Source organism: Diadema setosum, chromosome 2, assembly GCF_964275005.1.
Source record: "Diadema setosum chromosome 2, eeDiaSeto1, whole genome shotgun sequence".
Lineage (NCBI taxonomy): Eukaryota > Metazoa > Echinodermata > Echinoidea > Diadematoida > Diadematidae > Diadema > Diadema setosum.
In genome coordinates this window covers 15,422,609-15,441,475 of record NC_092686.1, presented here as the reverse complement: position 1 = coordinate 15,441,475, position 18,867 = coordinate 15,422,609, and the positions used below count along the sequence as shown (strand labels likewise).

Here is an 18,867-nt window from a genome sequence, read left to right as displayed (position 1 = left end):
AGGGTGCGTTGGGAGCGTTGGGTCGCGTCGCGTTGACTGGAACCCCACCCTTCGTCCAAAGCCCCCCCCCCCCCCGGTTTTGCCGAAAGGGTGCGTTATTGGTACTTTTTCTCATGTAATATTAAAATACGAGTTTTGAATTTATATTCACCCTTCAAACAACCATTTCAAAGAGGCTATCGTCCGGATCGGTTTACACTCTATTACCACTTGGTCTACAGCCAGTTGGTCTAATAGACTGTTTAATATCAGTTGGTCTAATAACCACTTGGTCTAGTCATCATTTCGTCCAATTACTGTTTGGTCTAATTGTTACTTGGTTTAATTACTATTTGGTCTACAGTCAATTCGTCTAATAATAGCCATTTGGTCTATTTTTTGGTCTAACACCAATTCATATCATCAAATACCGATTTGGTCTATTATGAGTTGGTCTAATTCCATTTCGTCTAATCATCAAATGGTCTAAGATAAATTGTCCAATATAAATTTGGTGTACACATCAGTCCGTTGAGGACGGACTGATTTTGCTACAACACACATTTCCCGTAGACACCTGCCCGAGTATACTCGGGACTCGTCCTCAATGGGTTAAATTTGGTCCATTGCCCAGTTGGTCTAGCCTCTGTCTATCATCATTTAGTCTACAGTCTACACCCATTTAGTCTAATAACCATTGATCTTATTGTCATTTGGTCTAATAGCCAGCCTCCTGGTCTAATCATCGTTTCGTCTGTATGAACAACTGGGCTATTTTTTTTTTTTTTTTTTTTTTTTTTTTTTTTTTTGGCGGGGGCCCTTTTTATTGATGTGTACACTAAATTTAAGGCCCGGTCCCACTGCACTTACGGATGCAAAGAGGATGTAAAGCGTACAAAAAATCTTGCCATCCGTTGGGAAACGCTACGAATGCGCTGTGTACCCATCGCATACGTGTTTCATCCGCTCTATCCATCGAGCATCCGTCCACTGTGATTTCATCCGCGCAAAAAGTTTTAAGCTGCTTAAAACTTTTAGAACGGATGAACTTTCCGCTGTGTACGATGTAAATCCGCGACATACGAGCAACAAACGTTGTATGTCCGTGCGGCATCCCTTAAACGTCCGCTGTATCCTCTCTGCATCCTCTGGGCATCCTCGCAACTCACATCCGCTGCAGCTAAAAACGGAAAGAGGGAGGAAAGATATGGTACGTGGAACGTCTTTACATCGTTAATAGCACGTTAATAGAGAGGATGTAAGCGTATGCATCTCGTATATAAAGCATTTCGAAAGCATCCCCTCTGCATGCGCTCTGCATCCGCTCTGCATCCACTCTGCATCCGCTTTTTCTGCTATGCGTCCGTTTCGCAATTATCTCCGGTAACCCCTTCGGAGCTGTTATCCCCTTCCATCCGCTTTCATCCGCTAGGCTTCCGATGAACATCCGTTTAACATCCCCGCTACATACCTACCCACGTCCGTTCTTTTTCCGTTCTGTTTTCGCAAATTTTCGCCAATTCTGTCAATTTCTGGAGCGGATGAAAGCGGATGGAGCCATCCCCGAAATTTTGCTCGTCCGCTGTGTCCTTTCTGCATACGTTTTGTGTCCATCGGCCAGTGGGACCGGGCCTTTATATTGGACAAATTTGGTTTTATTTTAGACCATTTGATGATTAGCTAGACGAAATGGAATTAGACCAACTCATAATAGACCAAAAATAGACCAAATGGCTATTATTAGACGAATTGACTGTAGACCAAAGTTAATAGTAATTAAACCAAATAATAATTAGACCAAACAGTAATTGGACGAAATGATGACTAGACCAACTGGTTATTAGACCAACTGATAGGTCCTATTAAACAGTCCATTAGACCAACTGGCTGTAGACCAAGTGGTAATAGAGTGTAAACCGATCCGGACGATAGCCTCTTTGAAATGGTTGTTTGAAGGTTGAATATAAATTCAAAACTCGTCTTTGAATATTACATGAGAAAAAGTACCAACGCACCCTTTCGGCAAAACCGGGGGGGGGGGGGGGGCTTTGGACGAAGGGTGGGGTTCCAGTCAACGCGACGCGACCCAATGCTCCTAACGCACCCTTTCGGCAAAACCGGGGGGGGGGGGGGCTTTGGACGAAGGGTGGTGTTCCCATTAACGCGACGCGCCACCACCCAACCCACCCTTTCGGCACAAGCCGACTGGATGAACAGACAACTTCAATGAGAATACTCTTCTTTTTCATGTATGGCTGTATAGATCGAAACATATCAGTTGTTGATTTTTTTTATCCTTTTTTTATCCATTTTGCCTTCCTTCAGGATCGGGGGGGGGGGGACCCATGGGTTTGGGATAGTGCAAGGGGGCTACTTGAAATATTTATGTGACAGGTATACACACATACCCTTTAGTGTAAAATCAGCATGACATAAGCGGTGGTGTGGCCCGGGGGCACCAAAAATAGCTGTCGGGCCACCACATTTTTATGCAAATCTTGTGAGTGTGTAAGCTTTTTGTTGTTTTTATGTGCTTTTATCATCCAGAAAAGGGGAGAATAACTTGTGGGCCACCGTAATTTTGTATGTGTGTGTACATTGGTTTTGTATTTTTCTCGTCCGGGGAAGGGGAGAATGTATAACTGGCGGTTTAGCGCTTTTTAACTGCATAGGCCTATATACATTCAAGCAGTGTTGCCAAAAAAAAATGAATAAAATAGTCTTGACGGTCGAGCTACGTTTCATTCACAAACTTTTTTTTCCTATCTTACTTCTAAAACTTATCTAGGCCCTATATTCAACAATAGAAGTTGGTATACCCCGGGGTGGTCCACGAGCCAGACTGGCTCGTGGACCCCAACTCGAGAGACTCCAACTCTCCCGCTTTCGACGGGAGATCTCCCGCCGAAAGCCCATTTTTGCAGAATCTCCCGTTCTCCCGCTTGAGATTGAATTTCTCCCGCTTGAAATGATTTCTTACTTAATTTCATTGTATGTTGAAAAATAAGCTTTAAATAGCGCGAGAGAGCATCTAGAACCCTAGACCGCAAGGGACTTTGCGCTCGTGATGTGCGCAAGTTAGAGTCTCCCGTTTGCTAGGGGTTTCAGGCGGGAGAATCTCCAGATCAGAAGGTGCTTGGGGTTGGAGTCTCTGGCCAGTGTTCGAGCACGTTAACTTATTCTAACTGAGGGGGGGGGGGGGATCAAATTGACCCCCCCCCCCGACATTTCGCGCCACGATTCCGCAACGCGCAAAGATTTTGCCGCGTCGTTTCATTACTTTTTTCATTAAAGTCTCCCGCATATTTTGAGACCAAATTTGCGACGTCCGGGTACACCGTTCTGAAGTTACGTAATGTTTTGCATATGAATGTCAACCCGAAAACAGCTCAAATGCATGATATCGTGTGCAGATCCAATGCAAATTGTGTTTTGTTAAACTGACATAAAATAGATTATTTCAACTTTGAATCATTGAAATTAATCAATTTTAATGTAGATAAGCTTGAAAGAGTACCTGCAACAAATTTTGGAAAAAAAAAAGCAATAGAAAACAAAAGGCCGAAAAACAATAAAATGCATAAGAAATTAACAAAACAATAAAAAAACAAGAAATTGATTTTGATTGTGCTTTTTTTTTTGCAAGATAATTGTTAAATGTGTCTTGAGGAATTCTGACACAAAAATTTAGCAATCCTTCAGTCTTTTTAATGAAGTTACAGGTGAAAATATGATTTTATGCATAAATTTGAATAATTAATTTACTAAAAATAGAAAATCAATATTTTTGTATCTTATGACTGTGTAATCTTGTAGTTGACATCCAGCTCTATGTTCAGGCAAAATTTTGCGGCAATCACACCATCAGCGGCCGAGATCTGAAGGGGAGTCAAATTGACCCCCTATAAGTAAAGACTTGGTCTCAACATGGAGCTACAGTAGCTCCATGGTCTCAAACAGCCCAGTTAAAATAGGGTTAAAGGGATGATAAATATAGCACTGATTGACGTAAGGACTCAGCATTTAGCTTTTTGCAAGATACTTAAACTACTTTTTGAAATGTTAAAGAGCATACAGTTCTAAGAGGAATTCAAACTTTATTTGATGAAAATCAGTTTTTAAATGGCTGAGATATCCCAAAACAAAGTACATGTAATCATTCAAAAGCAAAGCGATCATAATAAAAGATAATAAAAGATGGGTCCCACCTTTTACAGTGAGTATTAGGATCACTCTGTTTGGGATATCTCAGCCATTTCAAAACCAATTTTCATCAATTAAACTTTGAATTCACTTTAGAATTATCATATGTTCTTTCATACTATTTTCATAATATGAGGTTTCTTATCATCTCAAAAAATCATAAAAAAATGTTGGAAACCTGAAGCCCCATCTCAACCAAAAATACGGCATCCCTTTAAAGGTGGGAGGGGCATCATACTGAGTGTTTTGCATACAAAACGTTTACAAGTACACGTACAGTTTTTATGTACATTCGTACGTACATTGTCCTATTATTTTGAGAAGCGGCTGCCTTGAAAAAGATGTACTACTCGTAATAGGTGTAGTAGGCTTGGATGGTTTCCCCACACTGAAGTCACATGTTTATCAATACGTATCTTCCATTCTAATAGATAGGGAGACAAATACCGGTATCATGACATGGCAGTTATACGCTTAGAATTAATATGATATAACTAAAATGAATGTGAAAGCTTTGTTTGCATATAGTTCAGTAGATATTAGCTCTTCATTTTCATGTTGATACAAAATCATTGGCTCAGTTTTTTGGGTGTTTCTGACAAACACAGAAATTTGGAATACCTTTATTTCATAATGGACTCATCCGATAGAAGCAGTAGCAGCGTGCAAAGTTTTGAAGCTGGTGGAAGAATCTCAGAAGAAGAGCGAAGCGGCGCCACGTCGTCAAGTCTCGGGAAAGCTTGCGTCACCTTGGACTTCTGATCTTGCTCAGCTGAGAGGTGAGCGAATTTTATATTAGTATTACATATTGCTAGATATTATTTTTACATACATAGGGCCACTGAATGAAACGAAGGAATGCCAATTATTTCTGAACGTCAGAAATCGTGCCTTGGGTAGCGTTGGAAAGGTGAATCTTTTTCATCGTCGATCAATGTGTGGATAAGCTCAGTCCCACGTATTATTAATCGAGTTTGTGTAATGAAGATGCCGCGGTAAGTTACGGGTCTGTCATGTTTATAAATATAACGTCACACATGCTGCTCTAAGTTTATGTATGCATGCTGACATATTGTGCCTAAATGAGTTATTTTTATGACGCCTCATGATGGACAATCACAGTCACCACTCCGAGTCCAACTCGTCTACTCGCATGCTCTAACCGGTAAATTTTATTTTTAGTCATGACCTTGACCGACAAGTAAATTTAGGCCTAAAATTATGTCTAAAGCCTAAAGGCAAAAAACTTCTCATTTATAATAATGACATTTACTCGGTCAGTTGCTCGCTTCCTGACCCAGCAAATGTCATTATTATAAATGAGAAGCTTTTCGCCTTAGACATACTTGTCGGTCAAGTCACGACCGAGTCAATCAAGCTAGGTGACGTACTGACGGTTCAAGTCGTGGCAGGGAGGTCGTGGCTAGTCCTGGTAGCCCGACCAGACGCTGTTAGTATGCTGTGCGAATGCTGTCACTACTAATACAGCGACTGGGCTGTGTATAGTTAGGTCGTGGCTAACCGCACCAGCGACCCCAACCCGTACTGAGTAGGGGTCGCATGGCAGCCCTATGGCTATCGTAGAACCGCGTGATATGGCTTAGCATTTTTTTTGGTGATCAGAGACCAAAATACAGGGTTTTACACTGAAATTCGTAGCCATGCTACATTGATTGTTAGATAAGATACTTACAGTCAGAGCCGCCAAAGCCGATTTACAATATAATTTGTTTTAAGAGCCCAGTGAAAGATTTTATCTGAGATTTTCAGTGATACAGTTAGATAAGCGACATCAGAGTCATTTGGCTTTATACCCGACTTTTCATGGTCATACTGCTAGACTCATTTGACTTCAGCATTTTGGAGTGACTTGGCCAACGTGGTGAACTTCTACTACTACTAGCTCATGATTGCCAATGACACGTACATGGAATAAACTTTTTTATACACTTGCTCAGTTTGAATAACTCTGTTTCCTATACTTTGCTTGCATTGCAGTCGTAATTATAAATCTGTCATCATGAAGGCTCTCATCCTAGTAGGTGGATATGGAACACGGTTGCGACCTCTGACCTTGAGTAGACCCAAGCCACTTGTTGAATTTTGCAACAAACCCATGTTGTTGCATCAAGTAGAGGCATTGGCTGAGGTAAGTCATGCAAATAGTAGTAAAAAGGGGAATGAATTTGAATGCAGTCACTAGTCTGAACTTCAAATAAAAAATAAAAATTCAAATAGAATACTGGCTGGCCTGCTTTGAAGTCACTCGCTCTGTCTGGTATCACTCAACAGTAAGCAAATATGCTAGTCAAATACACTTGAATGCAGGCAGCAATCTTTCATTTCGACACTTCCTTAACAAATATGGGGCATTGGAAAGAATTGGCCCAAATCATTTACTTTTTTTTTTTAATGTCAGGGGCCTATGTCATAGACATGTTGGCATACATTGCAATTTGAAGTAATTACAATACCCATAACACAAATGGAATTTGTAAAAAGAAATTACAGTACTTGCTTCCCGAATGCTTCCATTCTAATTCAAATTCAAATTTAGTTTATTTCCACAAGTTCAGTTAAAAAAACATACAGATACGACAATCAGTCAAATCAAACATATAAAACATACAAACCATAATCAATCAAATCAAACATATACATACCATACAAACCTTGGAAACATGTATTTAACATCTTCCAAAGTCCATTGTGAAAAGATATCCAGTTATGGGTAAATTGAAAACAGGACAACATTTTTTTTTTTTTCAATTTTTTAAGGCTTATTCTATTTCCTAATCCCAAGCATCCTCATTATCAGTAATGCATTTACCATTATGTGATCTTATCTGTGTGTGTGTGTGGATGTGTGTGGATGAAAATGCCTATCAAAAGCTCCCATAATCCTTACATTGAAATTGTATAGACCGTGTTGTGATTTTCAGAACAGATAATAATTTATGGTTTTGTCATGTACTGTAGCACTGTAGTTTTGTCATGTACTGTAGCATGTAAAATGTTCTAATTTACAGGTTGGTGTGAAGGAAGTGGTACTTGCAGTCAGTTACAGGGCGGAGATGCTGGAAAATGAACTCAAAGCACAAGAGCAAAGGGTGAGATTTGCTTTCAAGTGTATATAGTGTTGTTGTGCATGCATTTTTGTTGTTGCGTGGTGGGTTGCAATATACCTGCCTTCCTATCACATGGATCTACTTTGTGAGAGTTTCAGCTCTCAGAAAAAGAATATAAATGATCCTCATTGTACTTAGTGTCACATTACAATACAATACAGTTGAACCTCTATTATCCGGCTTCCCTTTATCCGGATCTCTCTATTATCCGGACGCAATCTCGCCGTGATTTTTTTTAAAATAATTACGGGAAGAAAGGGGGATTCCCAACTCCTTGAGAACTCCTACCCAAACACACATGAATTACATATTACTTCCAATATGATTAACATACATTGCATCAAATTTCCTTCCAAAGCTTACCTTCAGACATTTCAACATCCTGAAACATCCCCAAATGTAACAATGAAAAGGTTGCAGTATACACATTACTACATGTGGTACTACAATGGGCTACATCAGTACATGTGTATGTATGTGTACATGTATAAAGCATTGAGTCTCCCGTATCCGGCCAAATCCCTTATCCGGATGAGCCCCGGTCCCAACTTGTCCGGATATGAGAGGTTCAACTGTACATGAGATATGAGTATGTCTGTAAGCAAGAAAGCAATTTCAGGTGAAAGTTTTCAGTCATTTGTAATTTTAAACATGTTGTTTTCAAAGTTGGCAGAATGATGTGTAGCCTCTATGTATCCTATTGCTTTGCCATTTGTACATGCAATGTAATTATTTTCTGACACTCAATCAGTGAAGACAATTGAAGCCCATTTGATCTCTTCTGTTTTGATGTGCAGCTTGGAATCAAAATCACAATGTCACATGAGAAGGAGCCACTGGGGACAGGTAAGATTGCTTGTGATTGTCATCTCCGTCCAGCAGTTTACTTACAGATGAATGCATTGACTACAGTTATACATTGCTGCATTTATTACTCACTTTACCATCCATTTTGAATGAACATTCCTTATCTAGTTGCTTGAAGTGATGCTCAGATAAGCACGAAGAATAGCCGTTCACATAAGACCTTTTAATGCACCAGAAAAGCATCCCTGATGTAATGATTATTCATGTAATTTTGTAAATGGTGCTTACTAGCACATCCACCTGACAGCAAGCCTGGTATTTAGCAATGTTGGTAGAAAAAAGTTTGTTTATGCACTCAACACAAAACCATGAAATGAATGCCTGCCGAAGTGTCAATTGACAGACCATTCTTGTCACCTGCTCTGCGTAAGTTCATTCTTTGTTTGAAGTGAATGTGAATTCCATAAATTGTGGGCATGCTTATGCATCATGCTGCTTTGAAAACGAGTGAAGTGCCTAACCAATTGAGAAAAAAGAAAGGTCATTTGTACTAATGTGCCCATGAGCTAACTGTAAACTTGCTTATTGTGTACATCTGTGGACCAGGTGTTTTACCCCAGATGTCCCTCATGACTCAGGTGTAGAATTATGGGTATGTGGCAATGCAAAGATAAAAGAACAAGAAAATGAAATGGCAGAGCCCTCTAGAAAAAAGGTTACCTGACATAGTGGATAATGAAAAAAACATAACACAATGAGTGTGAGCTAAGCATTTAGATCTTTTTATATCTTTTTATTTACTAATCTATTTATTTCCTTTACAAAAAAATAACAACCCCCCCCAAAAAAAAAAAACAAAACAAAACAAAAACCTATGCAGTTAGGTTGTTTGGTAATACGATGATAACTAATCCCTACAACATGAACTTAGTGCACTGGGATGTGTAAACTTCATGTCAGTGCTTGTATGCTCAATAGGTGCATTGGTGTAACTGCTATTGTATTCCTCACAGCTGGACCCCTTGCTCTGGCGCATGACATCCTACGAGAGGACAATGAACCATTCTTTGTTCTAAACAGCGACATTAGTTGTGAGTTTCCCTTCTCTCAGATGCTGGCTTACCATAGAGCACATGGCAAAGAGGGAACCATAGTGGTGAGTATTTGCTAAGTGGGATATTTGTTATATTATTAAAACTTCTCTTGCTTGTTTTACCACCTACATGAATCACAGGTGATAAACTTGCTGCAAAAAATGTTAATATCCAAGTAGCACTATATTCTAATATGCATATACAGTCAACTCAGTGAAGGCTAATGGCACATAGTCATATGTCAAATAATCAGCTGGGTAGGTCAACAAAAAATGAAAAGTTCCGATCCACATTCAATCCCCTTGCGTGTTATTCCTTTGTACACGCAGAAGTTGGACATCACCTAAATTAATGCTTTTCCCTCAGTCCCATTAAGATTGACTTCCGCAGAGTTGACTGTATTTGCTGGGGAAATGAACTTACTAAAAATTATTCCAGATACCCATAACTATGATTACACAGAAACCATTGCAGGAATAAAAGAAGATGAAAGGAGCTAAGTGAGATGACAGCATTATCAAAATGTTACTTTGGTAGCAATTTTGAAGTATTTATGTCATCAGTTTAAAGTAGAGAGCAAAGCTGTAATTTTCTTTCTCCAATAAACCTATACATCTCTTAGCTTGGTCTGTGAGTGATGCATACAGGAGTTAGCTATTTCAATCTTCAGACTCCATTTGTGATTACATGATTCTGAAATGGCGGCTTCTAAAAATCTCCATCTCTGCTTTCTGCAATGTCCACGGCAGGTCACGAAAGTCGAAGAACCGTCCAAATATGGTGTTGTCGTGTACAACTCAACAGGGCAGATCGAGCGTTTTGTGGAGAAGCCACCCGTCTTTGTCTCAAACAAGATCAATGCAGGTCTCTATATATTCAGTGCTGGTGTGTTGGATAGAATACAGGTAAGACAAGATGACATCTATAACCAGGCAAGACTTATTTTCATTGATAGTATTTGCAAGCCGTGTAAAGTGGAAGCACTGTGATGTAATGCATGTGTAGATTCAGTAGTGTTTTATTACCGATTAGTGTGCTATGTAGTTGGAATTGTGAAAGTATCATAAAAAATATTTGTGGAAAGTCATTTTTATGTAAGACATTACTCCCTCATTTTTTTAAAGTAGTATTTAAGTAAAAGTAGTGTTAATATGAGGGATAAAGAGGAGGAAGAGTTTAAGAGGTTAAGGTTGTGATGGTAGCAGAAGTTCATTGTACTAGCAGACTAGTATGAGTAGGCCAATGTTAAATGTAAGAATGTAATACAACAAGACAACCTTACTGACACAGGTCCACATAGAATTCGATATGTTAGTACATTATATAAAACCAGGTTATTAGATGTACAATATACAAGAAAAAGTGAGATATTGCTTGTACTATAACTTTTTTTATTTAATAGTTAAAACCAACCTCCATAGAGAAAGAAGTCTTCCCTCACATGGCAGAAGATGGACAGCTGTATGCCATGGAACTACAAGGTGAGAAATGCATGAAAAAAGAAAGGATGAGTTTGAGATATTTCAAGGTCCACCAGCAAAGACTGCTTTTGTTCAGTTGGTCACTTGAACTGGCTTTAAAAGACGAACAGAAATAGATTATCGTTACAATCCAATTACACAATGAATGTAATTGTTAATATGCATATTAGTATTGCACATCGTTGCCTACTGATATCCTTTGCATGATTTTGACTTCATTTTTCTAGACATTACAATGCGTACTTGTTTTAAATGAGGCACTTTTTTAAAGTGTTTTGTGACCACCATTATAGAATCTTATAATTCTACTTGATTTATGTAATTTGAAATATCTACATGTTATTTTATTCATTTTTTGTGATTGCTCAAAATTGCAAATATATCCTCATTTTCATTTCTTGTGGATTTGATAAATCAAAACTATGTGTTTGATATCAAGGATTTTGGATGGACGTTGGTCAGCCCAAGGACTTCCTGATTGGCATGTGCCTCTACCTTACGTCCATCAAACAGAAACACCCAGAGAGGTTGTACACAGGACCAGGTGTTGTTGGAAATGTTCTTGTGGTGAGTTATGTGTGTTTTATGTCTCCCATGAAACATATTTGTTTTGTTGTGGTAGCATGAACATGTTGTGCTTGATTTTTTTTAATGTCATAAAATAGGAGCTAATTTCTATTGATCTTTAAAACACTTCAGAATTGGTAAGTAAATTATTTTTGTTGTATTACAAGACTGAAGTAATAGAATCCAATCAGAAATTAGTCAATGCAAGCACCAGATACATAAATTCTAATTGGATGTTATTGTGCTTTATTAGTGTCCTGCATTCATGTAGAATGTGTTTTGATGGTTTCCATGACTCGTGTCTTAGTTGTCTCACATTTTTTTTTTCAAATCTTGGGTTTCATTCCATCATTGTTATTTCAGGATTTCTTTATGTTTCCTTGCAAAAACTTTCTTCACATGTTGCCATACTTTTCTTTCGCTTTTGCCTCCTCTCGTCTCTGTTCCTGTGTCTAGATCAGCCCTGTAAGATTCCCTTATTTTCTATTCTCTTATTCTCCTTTTCTAGGTCTCATATTTTCTGTATTTTCGTGTCAATCTTGTTAGGCTTTCATCACTTCAAGGGATGGCATACTTGTCTTAATAACTCTGTATAACTTACCTGAGATTCACTTCTCTCCTATTCTCTCTCTGTACAGGACCCCACAGCTAAGATCGGTGCCAACTGCAGGATAGGTCCCAACGTGGTGGTTGGGCCGGGCGTGACGATTCAGGACGGGGTGTGCATCAAGCGGAGCACCGTCCTGAGGGACACCGTCATCAAGTCGCATGCTTGGATCCAGTCCTCCATCCTGGGATGGAAGTGCTGTATAGGACAGTGGGTGAGTCATGGGACACTTTTTGCCGAGACACCAGCATGAGATTAGCAAGTTTTAGGCTTTCCTGGACTGGAAAAGATTCAGGGACCAATAGCAGTTAGGTGGTGTTATTTATATTTGGTGAAAAGCATTGGGCTGTTTTTATCGCCATTCATTATCATTTCAGTTTATTTGTGTTATACGAAGAGTAATTTTCTTAGTCATATGCACCTGTATTCATACACCTACTAGTGATGATTTTAGATGTACACAATTCAGTGTACTTAGTCTTCATTTTTCCCTCTTTACATTTCATTGTAAGTGTATGTCCACATGATTTCACCAGAAATAAGCAGTGAGGACAGAGCAAAGTTTTGTGTAGAAGTTAATTTTCATTATAAAACCACTCCTGCGTTGTCATAAACAAGCATTTCAGAGAAGACTCACTGAATGATGGATATGAAGGGGGGGGGGGGTTGTCCATCATTAGTAACACAAACAAGAAAGGCAGGTTGTCTCATGTTTAATTTTGTAATTATGGGTAAATATGCGAGATGAAATGGTATACCTGTCATTCAGCAGCTGTGCCTGAGCGAGGTGTGCTCACTGTGCACCTGTTGTAATATACACCATGAAGCATTACAAGCGGTCACCTCCTTACTGATCTATTCATGGTTCCCTCTGCTTTATTGCAAATAATCTGGAGCTGCGATTACACTACCCACACCCTTTTTCACCATGATACTGATTATGTTGTATTTACATTGTGGTGTAAAGTGAACAAAATATGCTGTGTGTATGGGTATGTCTGTCTGTCTGTGGCCCTGCTAGTAGCAAGACAAGAGAAAACCTCCTACACTGTATAATGAACCTGCCAAAAAGTGCTTTACTGCAGTCACTTTGTGTTTGGAACTATTTGAGGAATGCTCGAGCACCAGTTATTTGGGTCTTGTAATAACCTAGCAAAGATGAATTTTATCAGGAAAGAGGTTGCAGTTGCCAATTCAGAAACATGGACTTCAATTATACTTTTGTCTCCAAAATAATGAAAGAGTTGTCTGGTGATTACTGTATACACCATATATTTAGCAAGTCTAATTTTTCTGGAATCAGGACTCCCTAACAATTTCACAAGTGGGTAAATTTATGATTGTGGAGCACAGTACTGAATGAAGAATTGTGTGTATGGTGTTACATTCATATTGGGATCAGAGTTAATGTTTTCGCATGCCTTCAATTTAACGAATAGCACCTAGCTCGCAAAATTTAAGAAAAGACGAAAAAAAAAAAACCTCAAGAAATATTCCTTACAATTATGGAACATAAAAAAAAAAAAATTATGTTCCATAATTGTCGGGATTTTTTGTTACCAGCTTTGATGACACTTTAATCATTCTGTTTATCTTACTTTACTCTTTTCATTTAAGTCCACTTTAACATTATCTGAAATGGCACTCTGAGATGTGTGGAGAAGAATGTGTTTTAATGTGGTGATGTCAATGTGTCAGAATCATATGTGAGATATATTACACTCTTTTCTTTCTCTCTCCCTTTCTCTCTTTTTGGTCCCCTGTCTCTCTTTACCCCCTCCTACCCTTATCCAACTCGTGTCTGTTTCTTTTTCTTTCTTTTTCATCTCTTCCATCTCTCTCTCTCTCTTCTCTTTCTGTTCTTCCACATCTCTTCCTGTCACTGTTCTCTCACGTTCTTTGCTCTTTTCGGCAGGTGCGTATGGAAAACGTGTCCGTGCTTGGAGAGGATGTGACAGTCAAGGACGAACTGTACATCAACGGAGGCCGCATTCTACCGCACAAGTCCATTAGCCAGTCGGTGTCCGATCCTCAGATCATCATGTGATGCGACATCTTCGAGCCCTGCCCTCCTTCCAGTATTCTCTGATATCAATCGTGCAAAAAATATTTAATGGTATCGAATGTTACATCCAAACAAAAAACAACATTCTCACTGAAAATTTATACATGACACGTCAGCATCAGTTTTGTACGTTCATTTTGTAGCATCATTCATATGTGATGTAATTAGCATCTATTGATCTTTTTTCCATATTTTTATTTTTTATTTTTTATATATAATGTGTGTAGTGCCTAATGCATATTCTCGGGGCAAAACACTGAATTGGCATTTCAGTCCGACCATGGTTATCCAGCCATCTCTTATCCGGGCGTGTTCATGCAGTGAAGACGGGAAAAAAAAAAAAAAAAAAAATGGAGGCGATTTAAAACTCAATTAAAACTCTTACAAAACTCACACAATTTACCTATAATATTCCTGGCAGAAACATATTCTGAATTTTACATTGAATGTTTCAATTTCCATTAAAAAAAAAAAGATGAATGTAATTTTAAGTAGGCTAGCAAAGATTACACCTTTGTTGCAGTGTATGCTACCTACCTTGCTAGCACTCGGTTAGTAGCTACATGTAAACGTACATAAACATTGTTAATCTCATATCCGGCCGAGTCGCGTTATCTGTATGGACGCTGGTCGTGATATGGCCGGATAACAGAGGGCAGACTGTACTTATATGAATGGAAGAGATGCATTTCATGTCGGTCATTAGTGGTTGCTTGATAACCAAAAAAACAAAACAAAAACAAAACAGACAGTGTAAAAAGAAAAAAAGATTATAAAGAGCCAATGCCCCAACTTATTGTTGAAGTTACCACATACAGCATTCCACAAAATCCATGGCAACAGTCGAAATTACCAAAAATCTATGCATCTCATTTGATGAGTTGTGCCAGAATGGAATTATTTGGAATGCAATGTTGACACAACCTCCAGACCAGTGCCTTACAATGCATCAAAGAATAGTCTTCATGACTCCCTTGGTCTTGTGGGACCTTTTTATGCAGTCATTTTTACTGCCAAGAAAAAAAAAAAGCTTGAAACCTAGAGAGAAGACCAGATTGAAGCCAGATCAGTCTGAGGCATTTTATAAATGTCAATGTGCAACACATTCAAGCAACAAGAATTATTTCCAAAGACTGTGAGATAACCTCAGATTGATATTTTAAAAAGTATCATTTTTGTGCTACCCCCACAGGGATTGATATCATATATAAAGTGTATGTGACAAGTATGCTGTCCTGACTCACTAGGTATGATGTCATTTTATGTTTGTAGGTAATGAGTTGAATTCCATGTGAAAAACATGTGTGCCTGTACTTTTATGCTGCCCTCGTGTGTCTGTGTGTATGTTGAGAAAGAATCATAAGAATTAAGAAAAGTTTTGCACCATAGCCAGTAGAGTCACAAGTCAATGTGAGCATATGCAGGAAGTTAGGAAGAGCAGAGTGGGCACAGGTCTTCAGTCATATGATTATCGAGCTTTAGATTCGCGACATGAACACTAAGATGACGCTAGTTAGGCAAAAAGACAGTGTGCTGCACATGCAGGAGACAGCTGTTACCGTTGTCCAACCTGGGACGCTGCGTCATCGTAGCATTCGCATTGCAGGTCTAAATCTCACTATTGATGGCTCAGCAAAGAAGTTTGACTGGTTTTTATATAGAATTTACATCATCATTCTTAACTGTGTGACTTGCAGTAATGTTCACTTTTAAATATACACGTAGTTACTTTCAGACTTGCTGAAGGAAGGCTAAGCATGCAGTTACTTGATCATCAGAATGGGAAGACCAGGAGAAAAAAACAGAAAGATATCTTGTAATGATCTTTGAGCTTAGATCCATTTTGTGAATGCTTTTTACCATAATTCACAAGGCCTTACGCATTTGCGATATACAAATATATATGTACGTGTACGTGCAAAAGATGGCGAGGCCAGTGAATCAGAATCATGGTCTTCCAATAGAATCTCATGGTACAGTCATAATGCAATGTTCTTTGTGACCAAAACATGTGGGAAACATGCTACTGATCTGATCAAAGTGTTGCCCACTCAATTGGATATGTGGTCGACAATTATTGTATCCAACAGTGCACTGCATCATTCAGCTAGTTGCTGATTCCTGCCAACATGGTAGCGAGTTGAGACTCCACCGATCAACAAACCATCAACTCTGAAGCAACACAAAGACTTTATATTGAGGTGTTCTTGTTAGTGGATATTTAGTGTGTGTGAAGGCTAGAACAATAGAGGTACAGTAGTTGTGATTGTTTGAAAACATTTAGACTCCAGATGATGATACATTTAGACTCCAGATGATGATCCATTAGGTTAACATGTTTCAACATTCCATTAACAGTCAGAGCTGCATTGTGTTATGAAAGGTATTAGTTGTATCATGAGGTCACTTAGAGATACCCTAACCTTACTTAAGTGTAAGCTAAAAGAAATTGATTCAGTTTTGACCACTGAACCAAACCCAGCTGGAAGTTAATGCTAAATTTGACATGTCTTTCTCTTTTGATTATCTGAAAATAGCAAACTTGACTAGTCGTTGTTGTTATTTTGTTTGTAAACACATCCATCCTACAAGTTATGCAACATGGACAAATGTTGGTCATGAGAGCATAGTCATAACAGAAATTCACTCTTCAATCAGTGCCTAATTTTGTCTTCTTTTTTTTTTTGTGATTCTCTGGTAAGCACCTTCCATTGTCCTTAGTGTCATGTGACAGATAATGACCAATCACAAAGGAAGAGGCCATATGACACATGTTTGCATGTATCAGAAACAGGGTAGTTTGTCATCCTTGATCAGATGCTGTTCACATCCATACTGCTGGTCTTGGATTTAACAGTTCACATTGTTTTGGTACGCACAGTTTACCATCATTGTTTGTTCAGGAAATTGGTTATGGCATTGCTATTTCATTTCTTGGCAAGAAACAGACAAGAAAGCAACCACCACCCATCCCCCCCCCAAAAAAAAAAAAAAAAAAAAAAAAAAAATAATAATAATAATAATAATGAAAAATGAAAAAAAAAAAAGTGTACTGTAATTTGTAAAGTGTAATTTACAATGAGTAACGCTTGGGGAAAATAATATCTATAAAAAAAAAAAAAAAAAGAGAGACAAAAACAAGCAAAAAGGGACATTTACCTGTTCCATACCGATCTTTGTGAATAAATGAATTGTTCTTGTGTATTATCTGAAGTATGTATTGTAGACAACAGTGATGATTGTATATTTCCAGTTGAGATAATATGATTAAAGAGATTAAAATAATTGTGATGAATGTGTACATAGAAATGTGCTTTACAAATTATGAACACACTGTGAGAGTAATTCTTCTTAATTTAAAATTTGGTGTCTTTCATTGCTGTGACTATGTAATGAAGTAAGCACAATTGCTTTATTCTTACAGGAAAAAATAACAAGTTTCTGCTTGACCAAAAGTTACAAGTTGTGTCTCATTGATGCAATATGAGAATGATGTCATTCTATGTCTTGTAGATTATGTGGAAAAAATAACATCATTCCAACATCTAATAATGTGCAGTTTCTGATATGTTGGGCTCATCAAAAGATTTTTCATTTCAATAAATTTGTTCTTTTATTCAGAAGCTTCTGGTCAGTCCAGATTGTCCAATTGTTTTTGGCACAAGTTTAGATCAAAGAAAAAAAAAAATGTTTCACTGAAATAAACCCAAGCATTAACTAAAATGTAAAATCTGTTGAATAGAACAGCTTTCACATTGTGGAGTCATGTAAACTCCTTATAGTGAAATAATCCTTCAATTACAGGCTGAATATAACTAATACTATCTGAATTTTGCTCAGCTTTGTTACCATCAATATTGTTTGTTTTCCATCCAACAAAATCAAGTCCTGTGAATTTGAATTTTGGCATTTGCATACTATTCAGTGTTTGGTTCATATGGAAATGGCAAAATTTTTCTTGGGGAGTATAAAACAGTGTGTGTTAAATGGGAATTGACAATGATGCACCATATTTTCCCTCAGAATTGGATATTCAACATGACAATTTATGTGTCTTTGTTGATAATGGTAGTTTATATATTTATGATAAAGACTTCTATATAATTTTATATTTATAACAGTTTCATACAATTCTAACTGATATGAAGAGAATTTAATCTAAATTAAATGCATTGTATTTCTTTGTATCTATCCTGTACAAAGTAGAGTTAATGCAGAGTAAATATGACAATTACAGCAAAATTCTTCCTTCTTGATCGATTCTCTTCCCTTTACGAGTCCTGACGTTTGGAACAAATGCCGACAGTGCGTTTATTTGACAATTGTAAATGTCAAGTGTGTGCTTTAAATGTAGAATCTCAGCTTAATCAGACAAGAACTACGTACATCATTTTCTATACATTGCAGAAAATTGTTAGTTTTCAGTTTGAAAGTTTAGCGATGATTTCATCCTAGACTGTATACAATATATGCTTGATGAATTTAACTGACATTACATGACAGATTCAGTTAATTTCAAGAAATATTACACTATTTTTTTTTTTTTTACTTTTCATAGTTTCTTTTGAAGAAATTTGTCAGCTATTGTAACAATAAAACAAGTGTCAGTCACTAATCAATGACAGATAAGAAATCAGTATGTGTGTCTGTGTAGTTATTTCGTCACATTGGTCATGAATAAGCCTGCTTTTTTAGTTACAGCTGTAGCTCATGTGTACAAATGACCTTTCTTTCTTCTCAGTTGGTTAGGCACGTCACTTGTATACAAAGTGACATCATGCATAGGCTTGCCCAGAGGAATTTATGGAATTCACCAATCATGCTCAAAGGATGAACTTGCGTAGACCAGGTGACCAGAATGGTCCGTCAGTTAGTGCTGGGGAAAGCATCCATTTCATTATTTTGCAGTGAATGGTTTAACAATGTTGTTGTTGTT

At 37.9% G+C, this 18,867-nt stretch overlaps 1 protein-coding gene across 1 annotated transcript; it reads left to right on the top strand.

Annotated features, from left to right (window-relative positions):
- Positions 1-4,850: 4,850 nt before the first annotated feature.
- LOC140246182 (mannose-1-phosphate guanylyltransferase catalytic subunit beta-like) lies at positions 4,851-14,136 on the top strand. The gene is made up of 10 exons (XM_072325622.1): positions 4,851-4,961; positions 6,181-6,331; positions 7,212-7,292; positions 8,108-8,156; positions 9,131-9,273; positions 9,961-10,116; positions 10,614-10,692; positions 11,132-11,259; positions 11,898-12,080; positions 13,782-14,136. Exons 2-10 carry the CDS (start codon positions 6,203-6,205, stop codon positions 13,911-13,913), a joined length of 1,080 nt encoding a protein of 359 aa, XP_072181723.1. The 5' UTR covers positions 4,851-4,961; positions 6,181-6,202; the 3' UTR covers positions 13,914-14,136.
- Positions 14,137-18,867: the final 4,731 nt, after the last annotated feature.

What these genes read in the sequence shown, in the direction of transcription:
- LOC140246182 (XM_072325622.1), top strand. Translation starts at nt 6,203, where the DNA reads ATGAAGGCTCTCATCCTAGTAGGTGGATATGGAACACGGTTGCGACCT. An exon ending in TCAAAGCACAAGAGCAAAGG is followed by an intron (nt 7,293 to 8,107) that starts GTGAGATTTGCT and finishes TTTGATGTGCAG; the next exon opens with CTTGGAATCAAAATCACAAT. An exon ending in GTGTGTTGGATAGAATACAG is followed by an intron (nt 10,117 to 10,613) that starts GTAAGACAAGAT and finishes TTTATTTAATAG; the next exon opens with TTAAAACCAACCTCCATAGA.